We start from the raw sequence: 27,177 nt of genomic DNA on the forward strand, positions 1-27,177 counted from the left end.
AGGGCAAGCCAGTCCCCCCTGTCACGCGGCGCCATCAGAAGCGCTTGAGAGAAGCGGGGTCTCTTTCTCCCCCAGATGAAATTGGTGAGGTCGCGCTGGAGGCCTTGTATATTATACAGGATGGGGGTGGGAAGGCACTGGAATAAATATAGAATTTTGGGGAGGATAGACATCTTAAGAGCATTGAGCCTGCCCAACCACGATGGTACAAGCGGTTTCCACCTCCGTAGGTCTTCAAGGACCGAGCGCCGGCACTCCCGCCAATTGACTTGCGTCCACTCATCCAGCGAGGGGTCAGTCGAAGACCAAGGTAACGGATGTGGTGAGCTGTCCACTGATATGGAGCAAGCTGCTTCAAAAGGGGCGCTTCATCCTTCGGAATGGTGAGATTAAGGGCCCAAGACTTATTGTGATTGATCTTCAGGCCGGAAGCCCGTTCGAAAAGGCACAGCACCAAGTGCACTGCCGGGAGGAATTCACGAGGTCTCGTAAGTGTAAGAATGAGGTCGTCCGCAAACAGCGCCACCTTGTTCTCTCGGCCCCCCAAAGGGATACCTTGGATGTCAGAGGTCCGCCGGATCATGACCGCTAAGGACTCTATCGCAAGAGCAAATAATAGTGGCGAGAGCGGGCAGCCCTGCCTGGTACCCCTATAGATGTTGAACGGCACCGGGAGCTGCCCGTTGACCCGGATCCTGGCACGTGGAGCCAGGTACGGCGCAATGATCCTGGTGATCATCTACTGGCCGAACCCCATCTTATGTAGCACCGCTCGCTGAAAGGACCAGTCCACCCGGTCGAACGCCTTCTCCGCATCCAACGATAGAAGGCAGGCCGGTATTTGCCAATGATGCACTTTCCCCCCAGGTGCGTAACCCTGCGCACATTGTCCGCCCCCTGTCGATTACTGATGAAGCCGACCTGATCCGGGTCCACCAAACCCGGCATATGAGGGTCCAGCCGCTTCATTTTGTGATTTTTAATTTAATTAACATAAACATTTCTTACATGTTAGTTATTAATCTGTAATTTAGTTGTGGGTTGTGTTTGAGGGCATTATCATGGGAGCTTAGTGAAAATATGAATTATTGTTTTTTATTTGTAATGAGTTATTTAGATTAATTAAAAGACTACTTTATAATTAAGTATATAGTTTATTTGATCATTTGTGTTTCACTGTTATTAATTGTTAATTCATTTATAAGTGTATATAATAATTCAAAAAATAATTTTATGTTTGTTATTTGTTTTCATTGTATTTGTTTTAATTCATTATTATTTTAATATTATTATTGTTTTATTTGTATTTGTTGTTAATGAAAGTATATATATTTTACATTTATTTATTTTGTTTTTATGTGTTAAATTATTTTTGTATACTGACATTTTATTTTTTGGGGTGTATGTAATTGTAATTATTTATAATGCGTACATGTTATTATCTTAGATATGCTTTACTATTTCTATTGTTTGGTACGTAGTATTTTTATTTTAAATAATTAGAAATTTGAATGGTACATATAACCCCTCCAACCCTTTCCCTGCTGTTGCTGAGGTTGGAATGGGAAACGTAAATCTAACCACTCCAAAGTCCAACACTTTCCCTACTGCTGCTAAGAATGGAGTGGAAATATTAAATATAAATCCTCCAAAGTACTACTCTATATGTGATTTACCTTACATTGTAGTGGGAATAGTAAATGTAACCATCCAAAATCCAACACCTCCTACTTTAGATTAAAATGGAGTTAGAATAGTAAATCTGACTCCTTTGAAGACCAACACTTTTACTAGTGTTGTTGATTTTGGATTGTTATTTGTTTTATTATTTTATTTATTTTTTAATGTTCATATTATTTACGAAAAAGAATTTTGTTTTTTATTTAAATGATATTTTTGTTTCTTAGTAATTTTATTTTTATATTAAGTATATGTTTTTGTTAATATATATTTGTAGATCAAAAATGTTTAAGTTATTAATAATATTTTAATATAATTTGTATTGTTGAAGTTATTAATATTTTTGAATATATTTTTGTTATTGTTTATGGTTTTTATAATTTTTTAAGTATAATATATATGTTTTGTTTAAATATTTAGCCCACATGACGTTTCCTATACGTTTTCCATATATATAAACTAAACTTGCACGGATCCTGTGGTCCGTATCCGCTTCTTTGCCTGCGAGACAACATCGTGGCCAATCCAGTCTCATGCCACCAATGTACGCAAGTGGTCACGAGCGAGAAGAGAAAACCAACTATGTTAAGGATTTAGGCCACGGTCCTTGTTGCAGTGCCAAATAATCTATATTGGAACAGCAGAAGCCTCATGAAAGCCGGATAAAACAATAAAGGATAAATGCCAAACAGCAGTCAAATATGTAAATTCACGGATGGCTGTGAATCACAGAAAAATCTACAGATCAAATCATACCACGTTGCGCCAACTCCTGGTGATTATTCAACACTTGCCCGTCATGGACACATGTGGTCTTTTATAATGTACTTAAGACTGACTTACTTGTACCACACCTATTATCACGGGTCTGGACTTGGTTATCACACAGGTACCTGTGGTAATAAGGAAACGGTAAGGGTAGATAGTTACTTCAATTTATTAAGTAAAAGCCTTAACGATGCCGCCAGATTGTCAACACGGGACGCGGCTGCTATCTCAACATTCGATAGCAGGCGCTGAGCTGTCAGAACGGTCTGTACCAAAGTACTGGGGAGGTGAGGGGGGAACGGGGAAAGAGCGAGAGGAACATTCTAAGTTACAACACATAATCCTCCCTAGGGGAAAGAAATAAACGGGAAGGGGAGGGGTAGGAGCCGGAAGGACAAGGGGTAGGGGCAGAAAGGAAAACACCCCGCCCATAATCCTGGCCCATGGTCTTTCGCAGAAGACCCTCTGTAACTCTAACACACTTTACGTTCACATTGCAGATCACGATCTCATTATGTATTGTTTGTGCCAGTGAGGGGAGACCCTTAGTCTATCACTCTTCCTGTCCTGTCTAACACCTCTGTTGATGTCTCCACCCTCCATCCTTCTTGTGCTTGACCTAGCTTTATCCCCCCCTGCTGGCACAACCCGGTCATGGCTCCATAATTTTCCATCCTCCATGACCACAGTGTTCCTCTTCGGCATTCTGATGGTACTGGGGGCATAAAACTTGTCACCCCCTTTCCTTAGTCTCTCCGGTTTCCTGATGTAGACATTTTGTCCTCGCTGGAATTCTCTCTCCTTGACTCCCCACTTCTTGTCGTACCATTCCTTGTATTTCCATTGATTGTTTTCGATCCTCCTCTTGATCTCTTCTGGATCAGTCTCTTCTATTTGCTTTCTTCCCATCCAATTGGGGGTCAGCTTCGTTCCAGCTTTCCTCCCTCTCAGTAACTCGAATGGAGTGCGTCCAGTAGTGGACTTTGGCGTAGTGTGATATACCCATAGCATGTCTCTTATTGCTTCCTCAATGTTCTCCCCAGCCTGATTGGCCAATTGCATGCACTCTTTCAACATGAGGTTTACTCTTTCCACCTTGCCGTTTGCCTTGGGGCAATACAGTGGCGTGTGGATATGAGCTATGGAGCAGTCTTTCAGAAATTCCTTCATCTCTTCAGAGACCAGTTGTACCTCATTGTCCGTAACCAGCGTTAATGGGATGCCTTCTCTCGAGAACACCTCTTTCAGAAACTCAATGATTGACTTTGTGTTCACATTGTAGACGATCTTGCAGGTTATCCAGCTTGAATAGTAGTCCACCAGAACCAGTAAGTACCAATCCTGGGGCCCCTTGCCATGCCTATGTCGAAACCTAACTTGTCTCATGGAACATTGGGAACTTCCACCGGTGACAAGGGTGCTCGTTTATTGACTTTAGACTTGTCACTCAGGCTGCATGCGTAGCAGTCCCGCACTTTGTCCTCCATCTCACTGTCCATTGCTGGAAACCATTAGTCCATACGTAGTCTAGCTTTGCTCAAACTACGGCCCAGGTGTCCTTCGTGCGCTAGTTCCACGATCTGGCTCCTTAAAGCTACCGGAGGGACCAGCTTCCCGGACTTGAGTATAAAATTCCCTTCAACTGATAGGTCTTCCCGCACATTCCAGTACGGTTGGATCTCGGTCTCCATATCCTTGCATTTCTTTGGCCATCCAGTAAGAATGTGTTTCTTCACTTTCTTCAGTACTTCATCTTGTTCCATCTGGGTTACCCATGCATTCTTTTCCACCGCAGCTAGGCTCACCTCCAGGATTGAGTCACCATTCAACTCTTCGACCTCCTCCTCACCTGCTGGTGCTCTCGATAGGAAATTTGCAACCCTATTTTGTTGCCCTGGAATGTAGGTCACTCTGAAATTGTAGGCTTGCAGTCCCACAGCCCATTTAGCTATGCGGGGCGTCATGCTTTCCATGTCCTTCTTAGTAAAAAGTGAGACCAAAGGTTTATGGTCAGTCTGTACTTCGAAGGGAATACCCCAGATGAAGAACTTGTAGTGTCGGATGGCCCAGTAGACTGCTAGTGCCTCTTTTTCAATGGTTGAATAGTTTGTTTCCGATGAAGTGAGGGTTCTTGATGCAAAAGCCACAACTTTGACTTTGTTCCCCTCTCTTTGCGCCAATGTGGCCTCGATTCCTCTGTTGCTGGCATCAGTCGAGATGATGGTGGCTCCATTCGGGTCGAATTTACCTATAAACGGGGCTTCAATGATCGCCTTCTTTATACTCTTCATGGACATCTCTTGTTCCTTCCCCCATGCAAAGACACTGTCTTTCTTGATCAATTCTCTAAGGGGCTGCGACACCATGGCAAAGTCCTTGATAAATTTAGCCATGTACTCAGCAAGTCCTAAGAACGATAGTATGTCCTCTTTGTTATTTGGTGTGGGAGCGTCTCTCACTGCTCTGACGAAGTCGCACTTTGGCTTGATGCCTTCCTCCGATAAGGTGTGTCCAAGGTAGTCCACCGAGCTTACTCCTAGCTTGCACTTGCTTGGTTTGGTGGTGAACCCGACCTCTTTCAACCTCTCTAACACCTTCCTTGCCATCTCATTGTGTTCTCCATCACTTCCACCATAGATCAGAATGTCGTCTTGGAAACATATCGTGTTCTTGCAGTCTTTCAGCACATGTTGCATGACTTGTTGGAAGGCCGCGGCCGCCGACGCCAAACCGAATGACATTCGCTGAAACTTGAAGTTGCCAAATGGGGTGGTGAATGCCGTTAGGATTTGCGAATCTGGATGTAGCTTAATTTGGTAGTATGCAGAGGACAGGTCCAATACAGTAAAATACTTGGCCCCCCGGATTGTGCACAACATTTCACTGATTCGGGGAAGGGGAAACCTGTCCACCAGGTAATTGGCATTTAGATCTCTCAGGTCCACACAGAGTCTTATGCTGTTCCCTCCATCCTTTGCCGTGATCACAATTGGGGCCAACCATGCTGAACTCTCAATTTCCGTAATAACTCCCTGACTAACCAACCTGTGGAGTTCCTGCTGGAGGGGTTCTCTCATGCGCAATGGTATGGATCTAGTCTTGTGTACCACGGGTACTGCCCCATCCTTAAGAATAATCCTTTGCATATAGTTCTTAAATACACCCAACCTTTCGCTAAATACCTCCTTAAACTCTTCGGTGAGGTCCCCCGCTATGCCTGCAGGGTTGATAAGTAACACCTGCTCCTTGTTGTTCGGGTCTAATTTAATTCCCAACTCCTTCTGATGCTTCCAGCCCAATAGAGTCGAGCCGCTAGTGGATACATACACTTTCCCCCACTGTGTGCCTGTCCTTAAATGAAATTCACATCGTCACCATGCCCTCTAATGAGATTCTTCCATTGTTGTACCGCTTTGGGATGATATCAGCTTGCATAACTTTAACAGGATGATTAGCAAATCTTTCCTCAAACACACTTTTATCTACCAATGTGTAGGGTGAACATGAATCAGCATACATACTGAACTTTACCCCATCAAGTAAAACATCACATTTAGGATAGATATCATCATTATTTTCATCCTCCTCCCCCACTTGGAAAATATAAGATTTCTCCCCTGCCTCTTCCTGGGGAGACTACCCCTTTGAGACTGTTACCTATGACCCTATGGTTCTTGCCTACCACATACCGATTTTGTTGGTCTTTAGATTCATTTGTGTATACACTGTTTGCACGTTTTTGAGCAATCATGTTTCAATCTAGCACTTTGGACCCAGTATTGTGACTGGGCAAGTGAGGTTGGTGTGGTGAACCACATGACTTCTGGTTTGCAATCCATATTTGCACAACAGCAGACAGGAGCCTGGAATTCAGGCAAGCTCATGGCCGGTGGTCCCGAGTCACGCATGCGTGACCGCAGCATTGATTCATTATTTTTTTGCGGGCTACCTTTATGCATGTACTCCACTGTATGCATTGATTTGTTACATGTATTTTCATTATTACATCATTTTAATACATGCATTTACCGTTTATGCCTCTAAGATTACAATGTTAATCTATACTTGGATTTACCTTCTGTGTGTGTTTATAGTCCTTTTTCCATGTTGCAACACGTGTATTTCAAAAATGCTTTATTAATGTTCTATCTTGTGCATTCCCATTTACGTGATCAAGGCTTCACCTGCAAGCCGAAACGCGTTGTAAATAAACACCCTTGTATCTGTGGATTTTTTCTGGTGTGGATTCCGTGATACTGAGAGCGCACGTAGATTGTGTTGGGACTTTGGATATATATACATATGCTTCTTAATGTTTTACTATAAAGTTGTTGATTTTTTTTAAAGACTTTATTTAAATCTCTTAGCATACTAGGCATAGTGTAAGTAGTCAGATAACACAGTCATGAAAAATGGTAGCAACAAAAAGTACTCAAGATAGTGAACAATAAACAATAAACAATGGCAGCTGTAGCAGTGAAGATCCGAGTCTCGATGTGGATAAGGGGCATCTGAAGCAGTCTTATTCACTAACGTGGGCCTGGTGGTTTCCCTCTCTCTTCTTATACAGTAGATCTAGGAACTCCCTACTCAATTCCAGGCTAATGTGTGGAAATTTCTGTGTGCTTCCCCCAGCCATTCCCCACCTGACACACTCCTCCCAATCACTTACACACACTCTTTCCACTCCATTGTGGCCAGCCTATCAATTGATCTCCAGGTATCCACCCCTGGAGAGCTATATCGGCACACCGTTGGAAGCATGCAGTCTCAGTCAGTTGGTGAACCATCTCCTCCCACCACTCCAGGTCCCACTTAGCATTCTCAATAGTTGTGACCATTCGTAATCTCTTTTCTTCTTCCAGGGCCCACTCATGCAATCTCCCCGCCACCTGACAATTAGTGACAGCATGGGCTTCATCCAGTGAATCAATATGTGTCTCTTCGCTAAAAGTAAACCCAAAGATGCGAAGCGATTGCATATCTTTGCACCAGCTGTGGGGCCGGGAGTAGGTGTAAGCAGGCAATGTCTGAGTAGGACCCCTAAGGGGATGTCAAGCTCTTCCACGACCCCACTCCAATAATCCCCTAGCAGTGGGCAGGCACAGGTTAGGTACAGGAACATCGCAGGGCTAGTGTTGCATCTTGGGAATCCCTATGGCATGTAGGGAAGATTCTATGTAGTCTCTGGTGAGTGAGGTATGCATGGTGTTGATAATGCAACATCAGTTTAAATAATGCATTGCTTGCAACCTCCTTGATCTGTGTGTATGCCTTGTCCCATCCCATTCTGGATCTGTCGAGGGGTCACTACGTCATCATTCCTCGACTGACTCGTTCATAGAGTATCAGTGCGCTAGTCTCGTTTAAATGCTGCACAGAGGCGCAAAATCATGCTCTTGCTATCACCCATGTCGAGGATGAGCCGCAGCATCTGAGACTCCTGCAGCTCCCCCAGGAACTCGGGCCACAGTTCCCAGATCGTGTGCAAGATCTTTGCATATTGCAGGAATTGACCCAGGCAAGATAAAAGTGGTCCCAGTCTTCTGCGAAGAAGATGACGGTGTCTCCCTGATATAGATCCCTCAAGGACAGTCATCCCCCCTCCATCCAGTGACCAATGTCCATCACCATGTGTAGCCTCTGGAGCGGGCCCAGCCACAAAATGGGTAGCTGTGTGGCATAGGCTTGCACCGTAGGACCACCTGTCAAGGATGTGTGGGTAATTCCAGGACTTTCCATCCCCCCCATAAATTGCAGGTGAAGGGTTGACCGCTCAATCAATCCCCCCGGTAGTCATTTCTCCAGGTTTAGGCTCTCCTCTTACTAGAGTCCTGCATACTGCAGGCGACCCACCAGGTAGTGGAGGTACAAATTATGTACTCCCAGTCCACATTTGTCAAGGTCTAGCTCAGAACTGCAAGTTTCACTTGACACCATTTTCCCATCCGCACTAGCGAGGTCATTAGGTAATTGAGTGCTGCAAACGTAGTGCAGAAATAGTGCAGAATCTATTCTGGAGAGCATTCAGACACTGTGGGAGTAGTACTATTTTACTCAGAGCCACCCAGTTCATAATCGAAAGTGGCATCGTGTTCCCAAAGGCAATTAAGGAGTCATGTCCAGCCATCACCTTCCTCATGTTTTATTTATTTATTTTTTTAATTTGTATGGCGCACAGCTACCCGAAGGTTTCCCGGCGCCTATGTGCGCGTAGGACAAGAGATACAAGCAGAGAGATAAGAAGATCCTATTGATTAAAAAGCCATGTTTTTACGCCTCTTCTAGACGTAACTTAATTGGTAGGGAGTTCCAAAGGGAGGGCGCCAGATAGGCAAAGGACCGGCCTCCCATTCTGGCTTGTTTGATTCTGGGCACCTGGAATTTAAATTGATTAGAGGAACGTAGTAGGCATGGAGGGTGGTAGTGGTGCACCAAAGAGCAAAGATAGTGGGGGGCTGAGGCTAAGTTTATTCTGTGCATAAAGCAGAGTGCTTTGAATTTGGCTCGATTGTCAATTCTTAGCCAGTGTAGTTCCCGGAGTGAGGCTGAGGTGAAAGCCATCCTGGGAAGTTGGCAAAGCAGTCTAGCTGCAGAGTTCTGGACTACTTGCAGCTTACGGAGTACTTCCTTGTTGGCACCCAGATAGGGCACACTACTAGGGCCTAGATGACAGTTTTTTGCGTGGGGAGAGGAAGCATCTACAGAATTTTCCTCAGCCATTTGAGAATAGCAAAACAGGTGGAAGCGACTTTAATAGCTTGCTGCTTCATCTACAATAGGTCGGCTATGATGAAGCCCAGGATGTGTGCTGACTGTGATGGGAGGATCACCCATTTGAGGTGGCAAGTGATGGGGTCCCCAAAGGTGTTTATTTTCTCCGAAAATGAGGAGTTCAGTTTTCCCACAACGTGCATCCAGTCCGCAATCTTTTTTAATCCCAGCTGGAGTGAGGGTGTCTCCATGGTGGAGAGGTGGAGAGCGAAAAGATGAGCTGGGTGTCATCAGCATAAGAGTATATTGTCAGCCCTGATTGCTCAGCAATAGTAGCTAGAGGGCTAACGTAAATATTGAAGAGCAATGGACTGAGTATGGAGCCCTGGGTGACTCCATACAGGGAAACCTGGGTCTTAGAATAAGCGCTTGAGGAGAATACCTGAAAGCTCCGGTTAGTCAGGAAACTGGACAGCCATTTGAGTGCCATGCCGTTTATGCCTCTGGATTGGAGGATTTTTAGGAGTGAAGTGTGAGACAGTGTCTCTCCTTTGTCGACCTGTTGACGAATGTTCTCAGTGACTCCCAAGAGTGTCGCTTCTGTTGAGAAGCCTGCCCTGAGGTACGATGGGGACGGATGGAGGATGTCTTGTGCCTCAACGAAATTCGTCAGCTGGGCTGTTTGTGTTTTTCTAGAATCTTAGAGAAGACCGGAAGTAAGGAGATGGGACGGAAATTGGAGAGGATCTCAGGGTCAGAGTTGGCCTTTTTTAAGAGGGGGAGGACCATAGCGTGTTTCCAGGCTGCTGGAACCTTAGCTTCACATAATGATGTGTTAAGTAGTTCCATGACAATGCAGAGTATAGACGGGTCCAATTTTTGAAGTATAAAGGGGGGAACCGGATCATTGGGGGAGCCAGATTTAATACTAGTGAGAATACTATAGAAGGAAGAAATGTCAAGAGGGGTCCATTTGTCTAGAAGGACATCGCTGTTGGCTTCAGTAACTTCCTGTAGGAGGCATTGTGTTGCAAGGTGATCATGTTGTGAATTTATTAGTGGTGTCGTTTGTTTGTTAAATTCAGAGTAGATGTTCTCAATTTTCTCCACAAAAAAATTCAGCCAGAGCATCACATTGTTTGGAGTCCAAACTCAGAGGTTCGGGCTGGCAAGTGGCACCAGATAATTCCTTCACTACTTTGAACAGTACTTTTGGGCATTTTTGTGAATGAAGAATAGTATGATTAGCGTGCTCCGCCCGAGTAGCACTGCACATAGAGTGATAGTTGTTTAAGGCAAGTTTATACATGGATTTTTTTGATGGATCGTAGTCTTTTTGCCAGTGTCTTTCTACATTTTTACATTTAGTTTTTTCTAATTTTAGCTTTTCTGAAAACCAGGGGGCTGGGGGCAGTGAAAATTAAGTTTTTTGACAGACTGCGGCAGGCAAACATCAATGGAAGAGGTTAGCCAATTATGGATGACCCCGTTGTCATCCAAGTTAGATATCGAGGTAACCGGTAGTGTGGTTATAAGAAGGAAGTTACGTTTGTTGATATCAAGGTCTTTCCAGTTTCTACGATTACTTGTTGAGCTCCTATTACCGTTCTCGTGTGTGAGCTACTTGAATTTTCAAGTATCTGAAGTTATTCACCCCCCAGCGAACCCTCACTTCCGGGAGGACTTCCCTGGCTATGCTCATCAGTGCTGCCAGTGGGAATACAATGGTCTTCTGTGTGTTGACCCGGAGGCCAGATACAGCCCCTAAGTTATCCTTCATCTGTAGGAGGAGGGGGACAGCTGTTCCCAGCTGATGCTGATACACAAACATGTCATCTGCGTACATGAACACAACATGTGTGTTGCCTGCCAACCGGAATGCCCCAGTTGGCCAGGTATGTCCAGAGATTTATGGCTAACAGCTCCAGGGCCAAGACAAAGAGCAGTGGGGACAGTGGTCATCCCTGTCTAGTACCTCTCGCTATCTTCAGGGGATCAGGGACGATACTGCTGGTACGCACTCTGGCCGACTGTGATTCATATAAAAGTTGCATTCACTGCATGAACCTCAGACCAAAGCCCATCCGGCACAGTACCTCCTAGAGATACTCCCAACTAAGGGAGTCAAAGGCCTTTTCGATGTCGAGAGCCGCGAAGGCTCCCTCCATCACCTCTCATCCTGACCGAGTGCATACCGTGGGATAAATGCCTTAAATTCATGTGCATGCCTCTACCGGGCATGAAGCCACATTGGTCTTCGTATACCAGGTGTGGCACTACACCACGAAACCAAGTAGCCAGTGCTTTCGAGAGTATCTTGCAGTGCAGTCAACGTTGATCGTTGACAGGGGGTGATAGGACCCTGGGTCTGTAAGGTCCTTGTCCAGCTTAGGGATCATCACTATCTGCGCTTCCCACATAGAAGGTGGGAGGGCCCCCATGCGATTTACCTCTTAGAGGTTCTTGAAAAGTTTGGGAAGTAATTGTGCTTTATATTGTTGATACCACTCTACTGTGCGCCCATTGGGTCTCATGCTTTGCACCTGAGCATGCTCCCCAGAGCATGTTGATTGTCACCTGTGTAGATGCTAACCCTCCTTCTATAGAAGTGAGACCTAGTATCTGGGACTAATGCAGCCTGCCAAGCATATTACAAATTTCCTCTCCGCCACGGTTTTCATGGCAGTGAGACCACCATGAAAAGTGTAACAGGAGGAAACAAAGGGGGCCCTAGAGAGCCCTCTATTGCCTCTGTGCCAGGGGATGCATACAGGGGGAAACATGGTGTGTCCCTCTGTCTGCATGCACTCCCAGTTCCTGCAGGGCATGAACTTGACAGCCCATGCCCTACAGGAACCTGCAATGGCGTTTCAATTGCGGTGCCTGTTATGGCTCTCTCTTGAGCCTCTGAAACAGGCATTGCTGTGGGCAAGCCACTGAAGGACCACCCAACCTGGATTCCAGTCGGAATCTGGAGGGCAGTCTATTTATGGCTTTGGTGGTGCAGGAGAGGGGCACAGGAGTGGCGGCCCTCTCCCACACCACCAAAGTCATGATAAGCCCCTTAGAATCATTTAAAGTAAAACTTGGGTCCAAACAGGATAAAGCAATTCAGCAATATAGGGCTTGTTTTAGCTGGACTGAAACAGGGACACTTTAAACTAATAAACAATATACAGACCAGTCCATATTTGTATTACATTGTGCAATTGAACAATAGGGCATTGTGAAATTACAGTCAAAGGGATGTTTTAAGGATTTTGGTGGCCAAATGTATCTTAGGGGCTCCTGTTAGGAACAGCCTTGAATTTATGATCCAGTTACAGCTCTTTCATGCCCTCTTTGGGCAAACTCGTCCAAATTCTTGTGCCGCGTGTTTTCAAAATTGTAACACAGCAGCAGCTCACTAATATTATTGCAAATAATATCTATGACCGCCTCATATTTCTCGTATGTGAGGTCCTGTTTCGATCTGAAAAAAATGGATGTGCGTGGTATTGAAAAGCATAAAAACAACATTTAACTACGAAATGTTTGTAATAAGCTCCCACACATTACCTCTATTAAAAATACATTAAAGGAAAATGGTATTTAAAACAAACTATGTTTAAGAATCATTCAGGGTCATTAGGACTTGAATGTCTGCAGAAAAGAGGCTATCAGGGGTCCCCTGAAATCCTGGGACCCGGGCCGGGCCCACTTTGCCAATGCCTTAAGGCATCTCTGACAGTCCCGATAGTGCCACATTTCCATGGGCAACCTAATGGGGAGTGTCTTATTAAAGAAATCACCCCCACACATATGTGAAATATAGTTGGTATTTCCTAGTAGGTACTGAGTAAAAGGCGGGAGTAGGGGAAGTAGACCATGGTGTCCCATTGTCTGGTGTATCTTGAGAACATCAACTTATGTGTCATTTCTTTGTTGCTGCAAGGGGGTGGGACTGGTGTGTTTTATCTCCCCTGGTCTGACTTCACTGGCACAGGATTCTAATATGATTAACAGCTTGTCTGCCAGATAGGATATCTTTTTGGCTAGCACGGCCTCTTAAATTATGCAATGTGATTTTAGTGTACTGTTTAGGCCATGCTGCATCAAGTGATATCAAACAACTGCCCGCTGTGCAACAGTCTCTGGTCTCTGACACTAACTACGTTCCTGTGCAACTGGGAGTACCAACAGTGGGCAGCAATTTGGTACAGAACAATTGACTCTAGGCTGAAAAGACCACCTATTAGCAATCTGTATGGAATGATGAGATGGCCTCTGCCAATCAGGATGCTCAAAATAATAGCACTAATTATTGTTGTTTTCCTGCATTCTATCTCAGTGACAGGGACATGAAGCATGGCCGACCCACACAAAGCTCTCTGCCCACACCAAGTGCTGGCTTGTCACATGCTGCTGTGCCACATACATACATAAGCATCTGTAACTGTATTTATTTATTTTTCTATTTGTTTTTTGTTTTTGACCATTTTATAATAGCAAAAATGTGATCAAAGGGCATCATAGTGGTTTTCAAGAAAAAGGAATTTGATAAAGTGTAGCACTCGTCATTAACAAACAAAAGAAGGCATGTACACATCTCGCACAGATAATGAAAAGAACTGATTGATATTATATTGTTCAAATTGTGCTTTGCTGAATTCAACATAGTGTACAATAATGATTCTGGTTACAATGATGGGTGCTTGACCAAATTGATGAATTTATATGGAGGACGGCATACCTGTCACATTTGTGACTAAGAATTCCATCCACTAAACATGTAATCAGGCCCAATGTGTTTACACGTGTCACAGCCAGGGCTCGAGTCGGGGTACCATGCGGGTGGATGGCGTCCCCCCACTTATTTTACCGGGGGGACACCGTCCCCCCTGCCAAACAGCTGGACTGAACACTTTGGCCTCTCTGGGGCGAGGAGCTTGGCACCTTTCATGACGTCACTTCCTATCGTGACGTCACTTCTGGGGGCAGGGTCCCCCAACTTCTATTTTTAGGACTTGTGCCCTGGTCACAGCCACAATTTTAGGATGGTGGAGACATTTAGAAAGGAGGTAGACTGGAAGCAAATTGCAGCTGTGCTGTCCTTGAGAAAAAGAGAGAAAGAAAGATTTTTCTTTAAATGGACATGACTGGGAGGAAGATGAAGGTGTCGGGGTTTGGTGGGAAATATATGTTGTTGAGCTGCGAAGGCAGGGAACGGGATTTGATGAGTTTGGGCAGTGTTTCTAAAAATGTAATAAAATAAAGAAAATATCCTGATGAGGGAAGCAACAGAAAGGCATGGTGGCGGGGTGGTAAAGCAACAGGAAGAGCAAGAAGAAGTGAAAGTGAAATTGGCGCATGGGGACAGAAAAAGAAAACAGATGGACTCCCATGATGTGCATAATGAAATATAAAAGCATCCTGAGCTGAGGCGGGATACAAGTCAACCAACCAGAACACTGTAGGGCAGAAATGCTCCATGGCAGAAGAAACACAAGAATAGGAAGGAAAGCCATGAAATCGAGGGGAGACAACAGATATAGATAAATAAGCCAACTATTTGAGAGCAAGGGGCCGACCCAAAACCCAGCCTGAGTATATTGTAAACAACATGTCTAGCCAACAGACAGTTACAACTGTCTGTAGCCAAGACCTAACAAACTGCCAACTTGGAATCTATGATAACTTGCTAAGTATAGCCTCTTTTTATTAAAAAAAACTGCATTCACTGTTTTTTTAAGATTGTTAAACTTGTGTGACAACGTGTTGGATGAAATGTATATGAAACCACGAAGTAATGTATATATTACTATATTATTCTGTTTTAATAGCTCAGAAGACGCAAAGACTCCCCAAAAGAAGGTAACGTTGACATTTCCATTGCTATATAGAACGTGTTTCATGGAGGAGCATCCCTCAGAATTCGCATGCATTAATGGGGGTTTGAAAAAAATATCGTTTTGAGAAATAATGGATGCCACTTTACATTACTCCGAAAGACTTACATTATGTCTCTAACGTTCATGCATTTGTAAGTCGATCAACCAATGAGATAGCGCTTCAGACACTGAGGAACACTTCAGATGGCACATGATGAACCAGTATACACAAGGCCGAATGTGTCATAGAAGAGAGGTAAACTAATCCAGGACCTGTGACCTGATACGGAACACATTTTAATTTCATTACGTTTGAGTAAAACATCCACTTCCTCCTGTCTGCTCAGTCTTAGCCTTATTAGTCTTCAGATAAATTCCAGTTTGTCCTACATGTCAGGGAATTACTTCCTCAAACAGACTTGCAAATGTTCAAAATTTCAGTTTGTAAATTGTGTTTGGTTGTCTCCACTGAGAAAAGAAAGCTTAAGTAGAGTGGCTGGAGTGAACTGTGTGTTGATTAGAGGTCGGAAATGTGAGTTCTAGCATCTGTATTGTCTCTTGGAAAATCTTACGAATCACCGGGTTATGTAAGAACACTCAGCTTCACTGATTTTATGGACTTCAGAAGGATGAAAGACGTTGGGGTGCATTAAACTTAGACACATGTTGCTCACCGAACAAAAATTGTTCACCTTTCGTTTGACACACTCTTTTTTGTTTAAATCTTTTTTATTAACATTTTTGATTTTTTTTAAAACAAACGATCAGAGCAGTGCGCATACAGCCAAAAGGAAGAAAAAGAAAAGGGATGGCCAACAGCATAATGTGAACTTCGTTTGACACTCTCTTGAAACTGCTTATTTAGGTAACAAGCACAGCTGCTGCATTCTCCCAGAATCCCCCACGGGGACTAGGTCATGGTCGAGCTAGACATGTTATATGTCATACAGCGTGACATAATAAGTCCGACTTTTGTTATTATATGTGCCATTTTCAATAACTCAGAAAAATTTTGTTTGGTAACATACAGACAGTTTTTGACTATTCGAAATAAGACTCAGCAGATCCCCAAAGCAAGGCTCGCAGGTCTAACTCAAACTTTATTCAACCCTTTCTTGCAATATGCAGGGTAGGCTTGCCTAGAGGGCAAACTGGGAGTGCGCGAACAGCTGGTCTGATAGGTCAGTGTGTGGGACGGGTTTTGGGCGTTTTTTGTGGCCCTGTTTTTTTTTTTTTTTTTTTATCTGGTGGGCAATTTTTTTCTCTTGTATTACCACAATCATTGACTGCATTGACTGGAGCAAGCACAAATGCATAGTGTTGCCGATATCTTGCAAACATATATTCAGCGTGTCTTTCTAAGTTTCAAAATGGCCACGCTTTGCAAATGTGGGCCACATTTTTAGGTATCTAATTCGCTGATAGGGGTCAGTTTTAGTTTAATTCCTGGGCTCATTTCCCGTCTTAAACCGATCCTAGCAATATGTCTCTGCCAAAACACGATTATTTTAACTGGATCACAATATCTGCATTCCATTTTCCAAAATAAGTAAATAAATATATATTACTTATGGAGTAGGGATGTTGCTTTAAGGTTTAAAAGTAATTTCTAATAACAGTGTCTCAGTAACTCTTTGTTATAAAAGTCCTATGTCAATCAATGCTATCCTAGGCCCACAGACCGCTGCCAGATTATATTCTTAATCTGCGTTTGTGGTCTGTCCCAATTTTTATGGTTTAAATCTTTTTATTAAGATGTTTAAAGACATAATGTGTTCACCACAAAGATCAAACCACTTGAACGAGACTAAAGAACATATCTGAAAGAAACAGGTTAGTATTAGATTCCTTATTTTAGAATATCCCCAGGCGTCAGACTGTTATGTTATGTTATAATGGTTTTTGTAACATGCACTGTTACTCTAGAGTGTCCTGGCGTGACGGAGAAGAAAGAGCAAATGAGAGAACAGGAGCTTAGAGCACTGAACTGAACAGGTGTGTTTTGAGCTGCTTCTTGAAGGTCTCGATCACCGAAACATGTTGAAGACCCACAGGCAGTAGGTTCCAGGCTTCCGCTGCTTTGACCGAGATGGATTTTCCTCCCAGTCAAGCCTTGCACAAGCGTGGTACAACCATTCTGCGTAACGCCGCTGAGCGCAGATGCCGATTAGGCACATTGAATGCAAAGCATTTCCGAAGATAAACAGGGCCCAATCCATGCAGTGCTCTGTGTGCCAGCGTCAACGCCTTGAACTGCACCCTCTGGGCCACCGGAAGTCAGTGCAATTCCCGCAGATATGGACGCGTACTGGAATGCGTAGGGGCGTTAAAAAGCAGCCTAGCTGCAGCATTTTGAATAATTTGAAGCTTCTGTAAAAGAAAGGCTGGAAGCCCAACAAACAATGCATTCGCATAATCCAATCTTGACACAATTATGGCTCTGGTGACCATTTCTCTTGCTGCTCTAGGGAGCAGAGGGAGACATTTTCTAAGCATTTTGAGGGTCCCCAAACAGGTTCCCATAAGCTTTTTAATGTGGTCCGAAACACTGAGATCCTCACTAAACCAGATGCCGAGATTTTTTGCAGGACCCAATGTGGGCACTGGGCAGGGGAATCCTGGAGGCCACACACGGCTCCTGAAATCCACTGGGAAGTGGCCATAGAAAAGGATCTCGGACTTATCCTCATTACATTTGAGCAACACCTTGACCTTGGCCAGCCAATGGAACGCCGCAGCAAGGCACAGTTGTGCCTTGTCAGTGTCCAGGACATCATCCTTCCAGGTGAACAGAAGCTGCGTGTCGTCAGCGTACGCAATCACCTTGGCTCCCAGCTCCTACGCCAGCTGGACAAGCGTCATCAGGTAGATATTAAAGAGGAGGGGGCTAAAGGTCGAGCCCTAAGGAACCCCCGTCCCCAAATCCCTGACCGACGAGGAGCATGAGGCCATGCACACCTGCTGTCAGCGAGAGTTCAGAAAGGATGCTATCCATTGCGAAGCCGGGCCCGAGATGCCTACTGCCGACAGTCTGTCCTCTGGTGGGGTACCGTGTCGAAGGCGGCAGAGAGGTCTAGTAGGATGAGGGCAGCCCTGCCGCTCCATCCAGACACTCTCGGATAGCCTCCAACATCTCCACCAGAGCGGTCTCTGTACTATAGGCAGATCTAAAGCATGATTGCGCTGGATGCAAAGCCCCTGATGATTCCACAAAGGCCTCCAGCTGCCGGAACACCACTTTTTCGCAAACTTTCGCCACAGCTGGAAGCGGCGAAATGGGACGGTAGTTAGCCGGCTGCGAGGGGTCCAGAGTCGGTTTCTTCAGGAGAGGAAGGAGTTTCTCACACTTCCATTTCACCGGGACCCGCCCTGACTGAAGAGAGAGGTTAACCATATCCACAACTGTTGGGCAGACTACCTCAGCTACCCCAGCTAAGAACCGCGCGGCGCAGGGATCTGCAGGGGAGCACTGTTTAAGGGCCTTCAAGAGCGCCAGTACATCCGCCTCAGTAGTGGGAAGAAAAGACACAAACGGGGCAGCTCCATCTCGAGGGGAAGCCCTGGAGACTGAGGGATAGAAATTCGAAGTGCCAGCCACGCGGCCCACACTCTCCTGAATTTTAACAATTTTGTCGATGAAAAAAGACGAGAGCTCCTCGCACCACTTATTGGATACGGGAAGGGTGCTTTGTTCAGCGCACGGGGAAAGAAAACTTTTCACAATCGTAAATATCTCCTTGCTGTTATTTCGGGACATCATAATCCTCCCTGCAAACTGATCGCTCTTTCTATTGGCCATATAATACTCCCTCTGGGCCGCACAAACTGCGCTTTGTCTAGGGTACAGTAATTCTGACGCCAGGCAGACTCCAGCTTTTTGCAGCCCTGTTTCATATCTCTAAGAGAGGCTGAACACCATGGCTGCATGGGGCAGGAGCTCCTGGAGTTGCCCCGCTGACCCTTAACACAGGACCTGACACCCTGACTGATCCAGTGATCGAAGTTGGCCACCGCCCCTTCCAAATCCGTAGCGGGAAGAGGTCCGGACTGACCCAAGAACTCCGAGAGTGCTGGAAGATTAACCTTCTTAGCTTGTGCACCAGGGGCATGGATACGGAAACTTTTGCATAGTTCAAGTTCAAGTTCAGGAATTTGTATAGCGCACTACTCACCCAGAGGGTCTCAAGGCGCTTGGGGGGGGGGGGGGGGTCATTATTTATCGAATAGCCAGGTTTTAAGTTCTTGTCTGAAGGGGACGTGGTTCTGTGTAAGGCGGAGGTGAGTGGGGAGTGAGTTCCAGGTCTTGGCCGCCAAGTAGGAGAAGGATCTACCTCCCATGGTGGATCTTTGGATACGCGAGACTGCGGCGAGTCCTTGATTGGAGGATCTTAGTTGGCGGGTGGGTGTGTAGAAGGATAGTCGAGTGTTGAGGCATTCGGGTCCTAGTTTGTAGAGGGCCTTGTGTGCGTGGGTGAGGAGACGGAATGTTATTCTCTTGTTGACGGGAAGCCAGTGGAGGTCTTTCAGGTGGCCGGTAATGTGATCTTGGCGAGGAATGTCTAAAATGAGCCTGCCGATGCGTTGGAGTTTTTTCTGTAATTTGGATGTAATTCCGACGTAGAGGGTGTTTCCGTAGTCTAGTTGACTTGTAACCAGTGCATGGGTGACAGTCTTTCTTGTCTCGGTGGGGATCCAATGAAAGATTTTTTTGAGCATGCCAAGTACGTTGAAGCAGGAGGATGAGACGGCGTTGAATTGTCTGGTCATCGAGAGGGAGGAGTCTAGGATGAAGCCTAGATTACGTGCGTGGTCTGTGGGTATGAGTGCGGAGCCCAGATCCGAAGGCCACCATGAGTCGTCCCAGGCAGAGGGGGATGATCCTAGGATGAGCACTTCCGTTTTGTCTGAGTTCAGTTTTAGGCGGCTGTTTTTCATCCATATGGCTACTTCTTTCATGCCTTCGTGAAGATTGGTTTTGGCGGTGTTGGGGTCTTTGGTGAGGGAAAGGATCAGCTGGGTGTCGTCAGCGTAGGAGATGATGTTGAGGTTGTGTTGGCGCGCGATGGAAGCGAGTGGACTCGTGTAAATGTTGAAGAGGGTGGGACTGAGTTATGATCCTTGTGGAACACCGCAGATGACTTCGGTGGCCTTTGATTTGAATGGGGGGAGGCGGACTCTCTGGGTTCTTCCGGCGAGGAACGAGATGATCCAGTCCAAGGCTTTACCATTTGTGCCGATGTTGCTGAGGCGTTGTATGAGGGTGCTGTGACAGACAGTGTTGAAGGCGGCGGAGAGGTCGAGTAGAATGAGGGCCACTGTTTCTCCGTTGTCCAGTAGTGTTCGGATGTCGTCTGTTGCTGCGATGAGGGCGGTTTCGGTGCTGTGTTTGGCTTGAAAGCCGGATTGTGAGGGATCGAGGGAGTTGTTGGATTCTAGGAAGGCGGCTAGTTGGCTATTGACTGCTTTCTCAATGACTTTGGCCGGGAATGTGAGGAGGGATATGGGGCGGTAGTTTTTAAGTTCAGAGGGGTCTGCTGTGGGTTTCTTCAGGAGGGCGCTGACTTCGGCATGTTTCCAACTTTCTGGGAAGGTAGCAGAGTTGAAGGAGCAGTTGATGACATCACGGAGATAGGGTGCGACAATGGAGTCTGCTTTGTTGTAGATGTGGTGGGGACATGGGTCGGTTGGCGAGCCAGAGTGGATGGAATTCATTAGGCGGATAGTGTCTTCAGTGGTGATTGGGTTCCAGGCGTTGAGGTTGTTAGAGGGCAGTTTAGGTTCTGGGGGGGGGGGAGGATTGTTCGTTGGATCTGTTTTCGAAGCTGTTGTCAATGTCGGCAATTTTGTTGTAGAAGAAGGAGGATAACGAGTCGCAGAGGTCTTGGGAGGGAGTAATGTTGTTTGAGGCTGCGGTGGGGTTGGTGAATTCTTTGACGATGTTGAATAGTTCCTTGCTGTTATGTGCGTTGTTGTCGAGTCGATTCTTGAAAGCTGATTTCTTGGTGGATCGAATCAGCTGGTGGTGTTTGCGGGTGGCTGCCTTGAAGGTGGTCATGTTGTCGGTGGTTGGGTTTTTTCTCCATGTTTTCTCGAGAGTACGGCATAGCTTCTTGGATTTCTTAAGGTCATCGTTGAACCAGGGGGCTTTTTTGTTGTCTTGTTTGGTGTGATGGTTTTTCAAGGGTGCTAATTCTTCAGCGCTGTGAGTGATCCATTGTTTAAAATTGATGGCAGCTTGGTTTGGGTCCGATGAGCGGGCGGGTGTGTTCTGGTTGAGCGATGTGAGGAGATGGTCGGTGGTGATTTTGTTCCATTTTCTCCGGGGGATAGGTTGTGGGGGGTTGTGGGTCGAGGTGGTTTTGTAGCTGAAGTGAACACAACAGTGGTCCCTCCAATGGAGAGCTGTGGTGTGATCAAGGAGATGTGTTTGCTGGAGGTGAAGATTGGGTCGAGCGTATGTCCGGCTACATGGGTGGGGGTGTCAACAAGTTGTTTGAGGCCGAGATTGGTTAGGTTGTCAAGAAGGGTGGTGGTGTTGCTGTCGTTTTTCTTTTCCAGGTGGAAGTTGAGGTCTCCTAGTTGAATGTAGTTCTCGGAGGCGAGGGCATGTGGACTGATGAAGTCAATGATGTCTTCGCTGAATTGTTTACGGGTTCCTGAAGGCCTGTTGAGGAGGGTGCCTCTGAGTGTGGTCCTAGGGTCGGTGTGGATCTGGAAGTGGAGGTGTTCGGTGGTTGTAAGTTTGTCGTCGGAGTTGGTCGTGATTTTGATGGTGTTCTTATGGACGATGGCGATGCCTCCTCCTGTTTGGACGGTGCGGTCTTTCCGGATGATCTTGTAATTGTCAGGGATGGCAATGGCGATGTCGGGTGTTGATGATGCGTTCATCCATGTTTCAGTAAGGAAGGCAACGTCCGGTGATGTAGTGTCGAGTAGATCCCAGAGTTCAGTGGCGTGTCTGTGGACCGAGCGGGTGTTCAGCAGGATGCACTTCAGGTTGTTAGCGTCAGCGCTGTGTTTGGGGTTAGTGGATGCGGTATGGGTCTTATCGCTGGTAAATTTGCAGGAGCGGCAGGCGAAGGGACTGTGGGTAGGTCCGGGGGCGGCTTCGTAGCATTGAGGTGTGTGTCCGGGGTTAAGGGCGAGGAGAGTTGCGGCATCATATGTGAATCGAGTGGGCTGGGTGCGGCGGGGGGCACCAGGGGGTCTGGCGCTAGGTGCGGTCCAGGTGCGGACGGGCGTAGACGGGCTTACCTTTGGCGCACCTTCGGCGCGCATGGGGCGCGACCGCTGCGCGTGGACACTGCGCGCAAAGGCATCTGTCATAAAAGGCGAGTGGAGGGGGCGGAGCGTGTGAGGGGCCGCTGGGAGGCGGGAGCAGGGGGGATGGGCTGGAGGCACAACACAAAATAGCAGCAGACAACAACAGGCAAATAGGCCGATATTGGGGCACAATGCGCAATGAGCGCTACAGCAGCTGGGCAGGTACAAATATAAGCAGGCAAATACATTCTAAGTCAGTGCGAGCAAGCACAGGGTCGATTTTGGCAGCAGTGCTAGCGCTACGATACCAAGAGGCACTAATTAAGCAGGCAAAAGAATTCTGAAAGCGCTACGATATCAAGAGGCACAAATTAAGCAGGCAAATAAATTCTGAGTCAGTGCGAGCAAAGCACAGGGACGATTTTGGCAGCAGTGCTAGCGCTACGATACCAAGAGGCGGGGAGGAGCGACCGCGTCTGCAGGAGTCAGGCTGGTCACAGGGCTTCTCCGGACGGGACGTTCCTGGTAGCCAGTGGGTGGGAGGGGCCGCTGGGAGGCGGGAGCGGGGGGGATGGGCTGGAGGCACAACACAAAATGGCAGCATACAACAACAACAGGCAAATAGGACGAGATTGGGGCACGATGTGCAATGAGAGCTACAGCAGCTGGGCAGGTACAAATATAAGCAGGCAAATACATTCTAAGTCAGTGCGAGCAAGCACAGGGTCGATTTTGGCAGCAGTGCTAGCGCTACGATACCAAGAGGCACTAATTAAGCAGGCAAAAGAATTCTGAAAGCGCTACGATATCAAGAGGCACAAATTAAGCAGGCAAATAAATTCTGAGTCAGTGCGAGCAAAGCACAGGGACGATTTTGGCAGCAGTGTTAGCGCTACTGTACCAAGAGGCAGGGAGGCAGGGAGGAGCGACCGCGTCGTTAGGCGTCGTCTGCGGCTCCGCGTCCGTGTCGTTGGTGCCGGGATGATGTCGCCGGAGTACTTAGACGCCGCCATCGCGCGCTGACGTTAGTTCTTCTTTTTTCCGCGCCAGCTAGCGCAGATCCGCTAGATGGCGCTCCCTCCGACGCTCGCGTGATGCGGACATGTGTTCGGGCGACACCGCCCACGCGGCTCCGATGGAGCAGCGGGCGTTGCGGCCTGCTTCATACCCATCGGTCCCTGGGCAGAACACGACGCCGGAGGAGATTGAGGCCTTCCTCACGGCCATGAGGTCGCTCACTCCTCCACCGAGCTCCGCGGCGCTTACGGGCCCAGCGGCCGCGACTGGGGGCCCCAGCGGGTCGGGTGCTTCCGTCCCAACGCCGCCGGTTACTTCGGTCTCGGCGCTAGGGTGTCGCCCCTCCCTCGATTCGGGTCCGGCGCCGGAACGGTGCTGCTCGGCGCCGTTCTCGACGCCGATGGGAGATTTCTACTTCTATGACCCGGACCCATCCTTTGATCCTGAGTCTCAGGTGATGGGTGGCGAGGCGGATTGGGAGGGGCCAGAGGACCCTCTGGCACAGGAGTGCCAGTCTTATCAGGACTGGGCAGGTGAGCTAGGGGACGCCAGTGGTCTGGACACCTCGCCGTACACTGGCTTTGTCTCCCCTCCTAGCGTGGCTACGGAGGAGGGGGCTGCTTACAGTGTGGTGCTGACGCGGGCGGCCAAGGCCTTGGGCCTGGAGCTCCCCGTCGCGGCTGTGAGGACTAACCTCCTCACTGAGGTTCTTAAACCGCAGACAAGCTCAGCCGAGCCTCTGCTGCCGACATTCTTCTGGGCACTTGGTCCAAGCCCGCTACAGGTCAGCCTCTAGATAGGAACGTGGCCAGGCGCCACCGCCCGGCTCCGGGCGACTCTTGCTTCCTGTCCACCCACCCCACCCCCGAGAGCCTGGTCATCCAGGCCTGTAACACCCAGATCGCATTCCCGACGGCTCCCCCCAATCGGGAATCCAAGAGATACGAGCAATACGGGAAAAAGGTATTCTCATCCCTGAGTTTAGGGCTGCGGTCAGTGAACACCGCGTGCCTCTTGGGCCGTTACACTCACTCTCTGTGGGACACGGTCACGGACGTGCTGCCACAATGTCCGGTGGAGGTCTAGACTAAACTCACCCAAGCCCTTGCAGAGGGTCGAGATGCAGCACGGTACTCCATCCGGTGTGGGATGGATACCACGGACTCACTAGGCAGAGCGATGGCACCGACAGTGGCAATTCGTCGCCACGCCTCGTTGAGATCCACCAACTTTTCGGCTGATGTCCAAAACACCCTTATGGACATGCCGTTTGATGGCCGTCGCCTCTTTGGCGACAAAGCAGACCATGCGCTTGAGCGCTTTAAAGACTCCAGGGTTACGGCCCAGTCCTTGGGCCTCTCGGCCCCGCGCCAGCAAATGGCTGCTTTTCGCTCCTTTTGTGGCCAAGGAAGGGGCACCCCCACACGTCCTGCCAGCCACGGACCACAGACTACCGTCCAGCGCGTTGGCTGACGTGGAAACCACCGTGGCAGCAGTCGGGGACAACCACGAGGCCAGTCCACACCTGCCCCTGCAGCATCCGCCTCAAAACCCTCCTAGTCCGAGCTTTCAGGCCCATGTGACGCCAGTGGGGGGCAGGGTTCGCCATCACCACCTCCACTGGCGCACTGTCACATCGGACAGGTGGGTGCTGCAAATCGTCCAAAGGAGCTACTCCCTCCCCTTCGAGGCGACCCCTCCAGCCATGCCACCACAGTACCACTGTGTGTCGGGGATCACTTGACACTTCTACGAGAGGAAGTTTACAGTCCTTTTGGCCAAGGGCGCCATTGAGCGCGTTCCTGGGCCAGAAGTAGGGTGTGGTTGTTACTCCCACTACTTTCTGGTACCCAAGAAGGGCAAAGGGGGCCTACGCCCTATCTTGGACCTGCGGAACGTCAACGGCTTCCTCCGGCAGGAGAAGTTCAAGATGCTGACACTGGCTCAGGTCCTAGCTGCCGTGGACCCAGGAGACTGGATGGTAGCGTTGGACTTGCAGGACGCTTATTTTCATATCCCCGTCCTGCCGGCTCACCGATGTTACCTGTGGTTCACGGTAGGCCACAAGCACTTTCAATTTACCGTGCTGCCCTTCGGCCTTACTAGCGCCCCACAGGTGTTCACGAAAGTGATGGCGGTGGTCGCAGCTCATCTGCGCAGGTTAGGGGTTTCAGTCTTCCCCTACCTCAACGACTGGTTGTTGAAGGCGGGCTCGCCACAGACAGTCGTCAGCCACCTCCAGACTACGGCCGACCTCCTGCACCTGCTGGGGTTCTGCATCAATGTGCCGAAGTCGCACTTGTGTCCCTCTCAGAAGCTCCTCTTCATCGGAGCGGTTCTGGACTCGGCGCAGTTTCGGGTTTATCCTTCCGAACAGTGGGTTCGGGATATTCAGGCTCTGATTCCGATCTTTCAGCCGTTATCCCGGGTCTCGGTCAGGTTGACGCTGCGGCTTCTGGTGCTGATGGCCTCCTGCATCCTTCTGGTGCATCACAGCGGATGCGAGCTCTGCAGTGGGACCTGAAGTTTCAGTGGGCCCAGCATCAGGGCAACTTGTCCGACCATGTCTTGATCTCGGAGGGCACTGCAAGACAGTTGCCGTGGTGGCTCACGGACCGTGATTGGGTCAGCGGCAGATCCCTCTCCCTACCCCAACCGGAGCACGTAGTTGTGACGGACGCGTCCCTCCAGGGCTGGGGAGGCCACATGGGAGAGGCGGAGATCAGAGGCCTCTGTTCTTCGGCGGAGTCCCGGCTCCACATCAACCTTCTGGAGCTGTGGGCGATCCGGCTGGCACTGAAGGCATTTTTCCCCTCTGTTTGGGGGAGTGTAGTGCAGGTGTTCACGGACAACACCACCGCCATTTGGTACTGCAACAAACAGGGTGGGGTGGGGTCGTGGACCCTATGCCAGAAGGCTCTACGCCTCTGACAGTGGCTGGAACATCAGGGCGTGACCCTGGTGGTTCAACACCTGGCAGGTTCCCTGAACGCCAGGGCGGACGAACTCAGCCGTCGGTGCATGATGGATCACGAATGGCGTCTGAACTCAGACGTGGCGAAAGGCCTCTTTCAGCAGTGGGGAGAGCCTTGGTTGGATCTATTCGCCATAGAAGAGAACGCGCAATGTCATCAGTTCTGCGCGTTGGAATTTCCAAGCCGGCACTCGCTTGGAGACGCTTTCGTCATGAGTGTGAAGTAATCAGGGTTCCCAAGGCCTACATGCTCCGTAGATAACCCACTTACACTCAAGAACTGTTGGCACGGAAACTGTGAAAGTCAAAGAACAAGTTTATTAGGACCCCATGGGGTGGTGGTACACTCATACAGCACCCTTCGGTAATGCAAGAGGTATCACACCGAACACCGGTGTGACCCAGTCTTTTATACAGTTTTGAGGTAATAAAAGATAGGCGGCACAAGTTACAACACATTATGTACATATATGGTCATGTTTTGGAACACAGCCAGCTCATTGGAGGGGGCACAACTCCGTTGGTCAGTTTGGCACACATTCCTGAGGGGTAACTGGTCAGTGGGGACTGCGCATGCGTGAGCTTGACCAGCACTAAAAATAGCCTGTTGCTGGGCAGACTGAAGTGGTCAGTGGTACGGACAACGGACTAAAGGGCACGCCGGCCACGAGGCCGCTTATGGTCTAAGATGGCCGCCGCAACATTCAAAATGGCGTTTTCATGTATAGCCAAGTTAAGGAGGAAAAACGTGTAGTTTCAGCTAATCGCTAACACGGCCATGCCAATTACGACAGACGACCCTTTTAGCGTTTAGCTGAATCTACCTCATAGTGAACATAATCAGGATGTTCGTCCTCGATGTCTATTAACATTATTTGTGTCACTTCTTTA

The 27,177-nt window shown here is 48.0% G+C and overlaps 1 protein-coding gene across 1 annotated transcript in view; it reads left to right on the forward strand.

Moving 5' to 3' along the window:
• RAPGEF4 (Rap guanine nucleotide exchange factor 4) overlaps positions 1–27,177 on the forward strand; it is a 1,206,373-nt gene that overhangs the window by 909,141 nt on the left and 270,055 nt on the right. Inside the window, exon 20 of the mRNA XM_086956142.1 lies at positions 14,985–15,015. Within this exon, the coding sequence (XP_086812268.1) occupies positions 14,985–15,015 (31 nt within the window). The remainder of the gene's footprint in view (positions 1–14,984; positions 15,016–27,177) is intronic.

Source organism: Lissotriton vulgaris, chromosome 2_1 (genome assembly GCF_964263255.1).
Source record: "Lissotriton vulgaris chromosome 2_1, aLisVul1.2, whole genome shotgun sequence".
Classification (NCBI taxonomy): Eukaryota; Metazoa; Chordata; class Amphibia; order Caudata; family Salamandridae; genus Lissotriton; species Lissotriton vulgaris.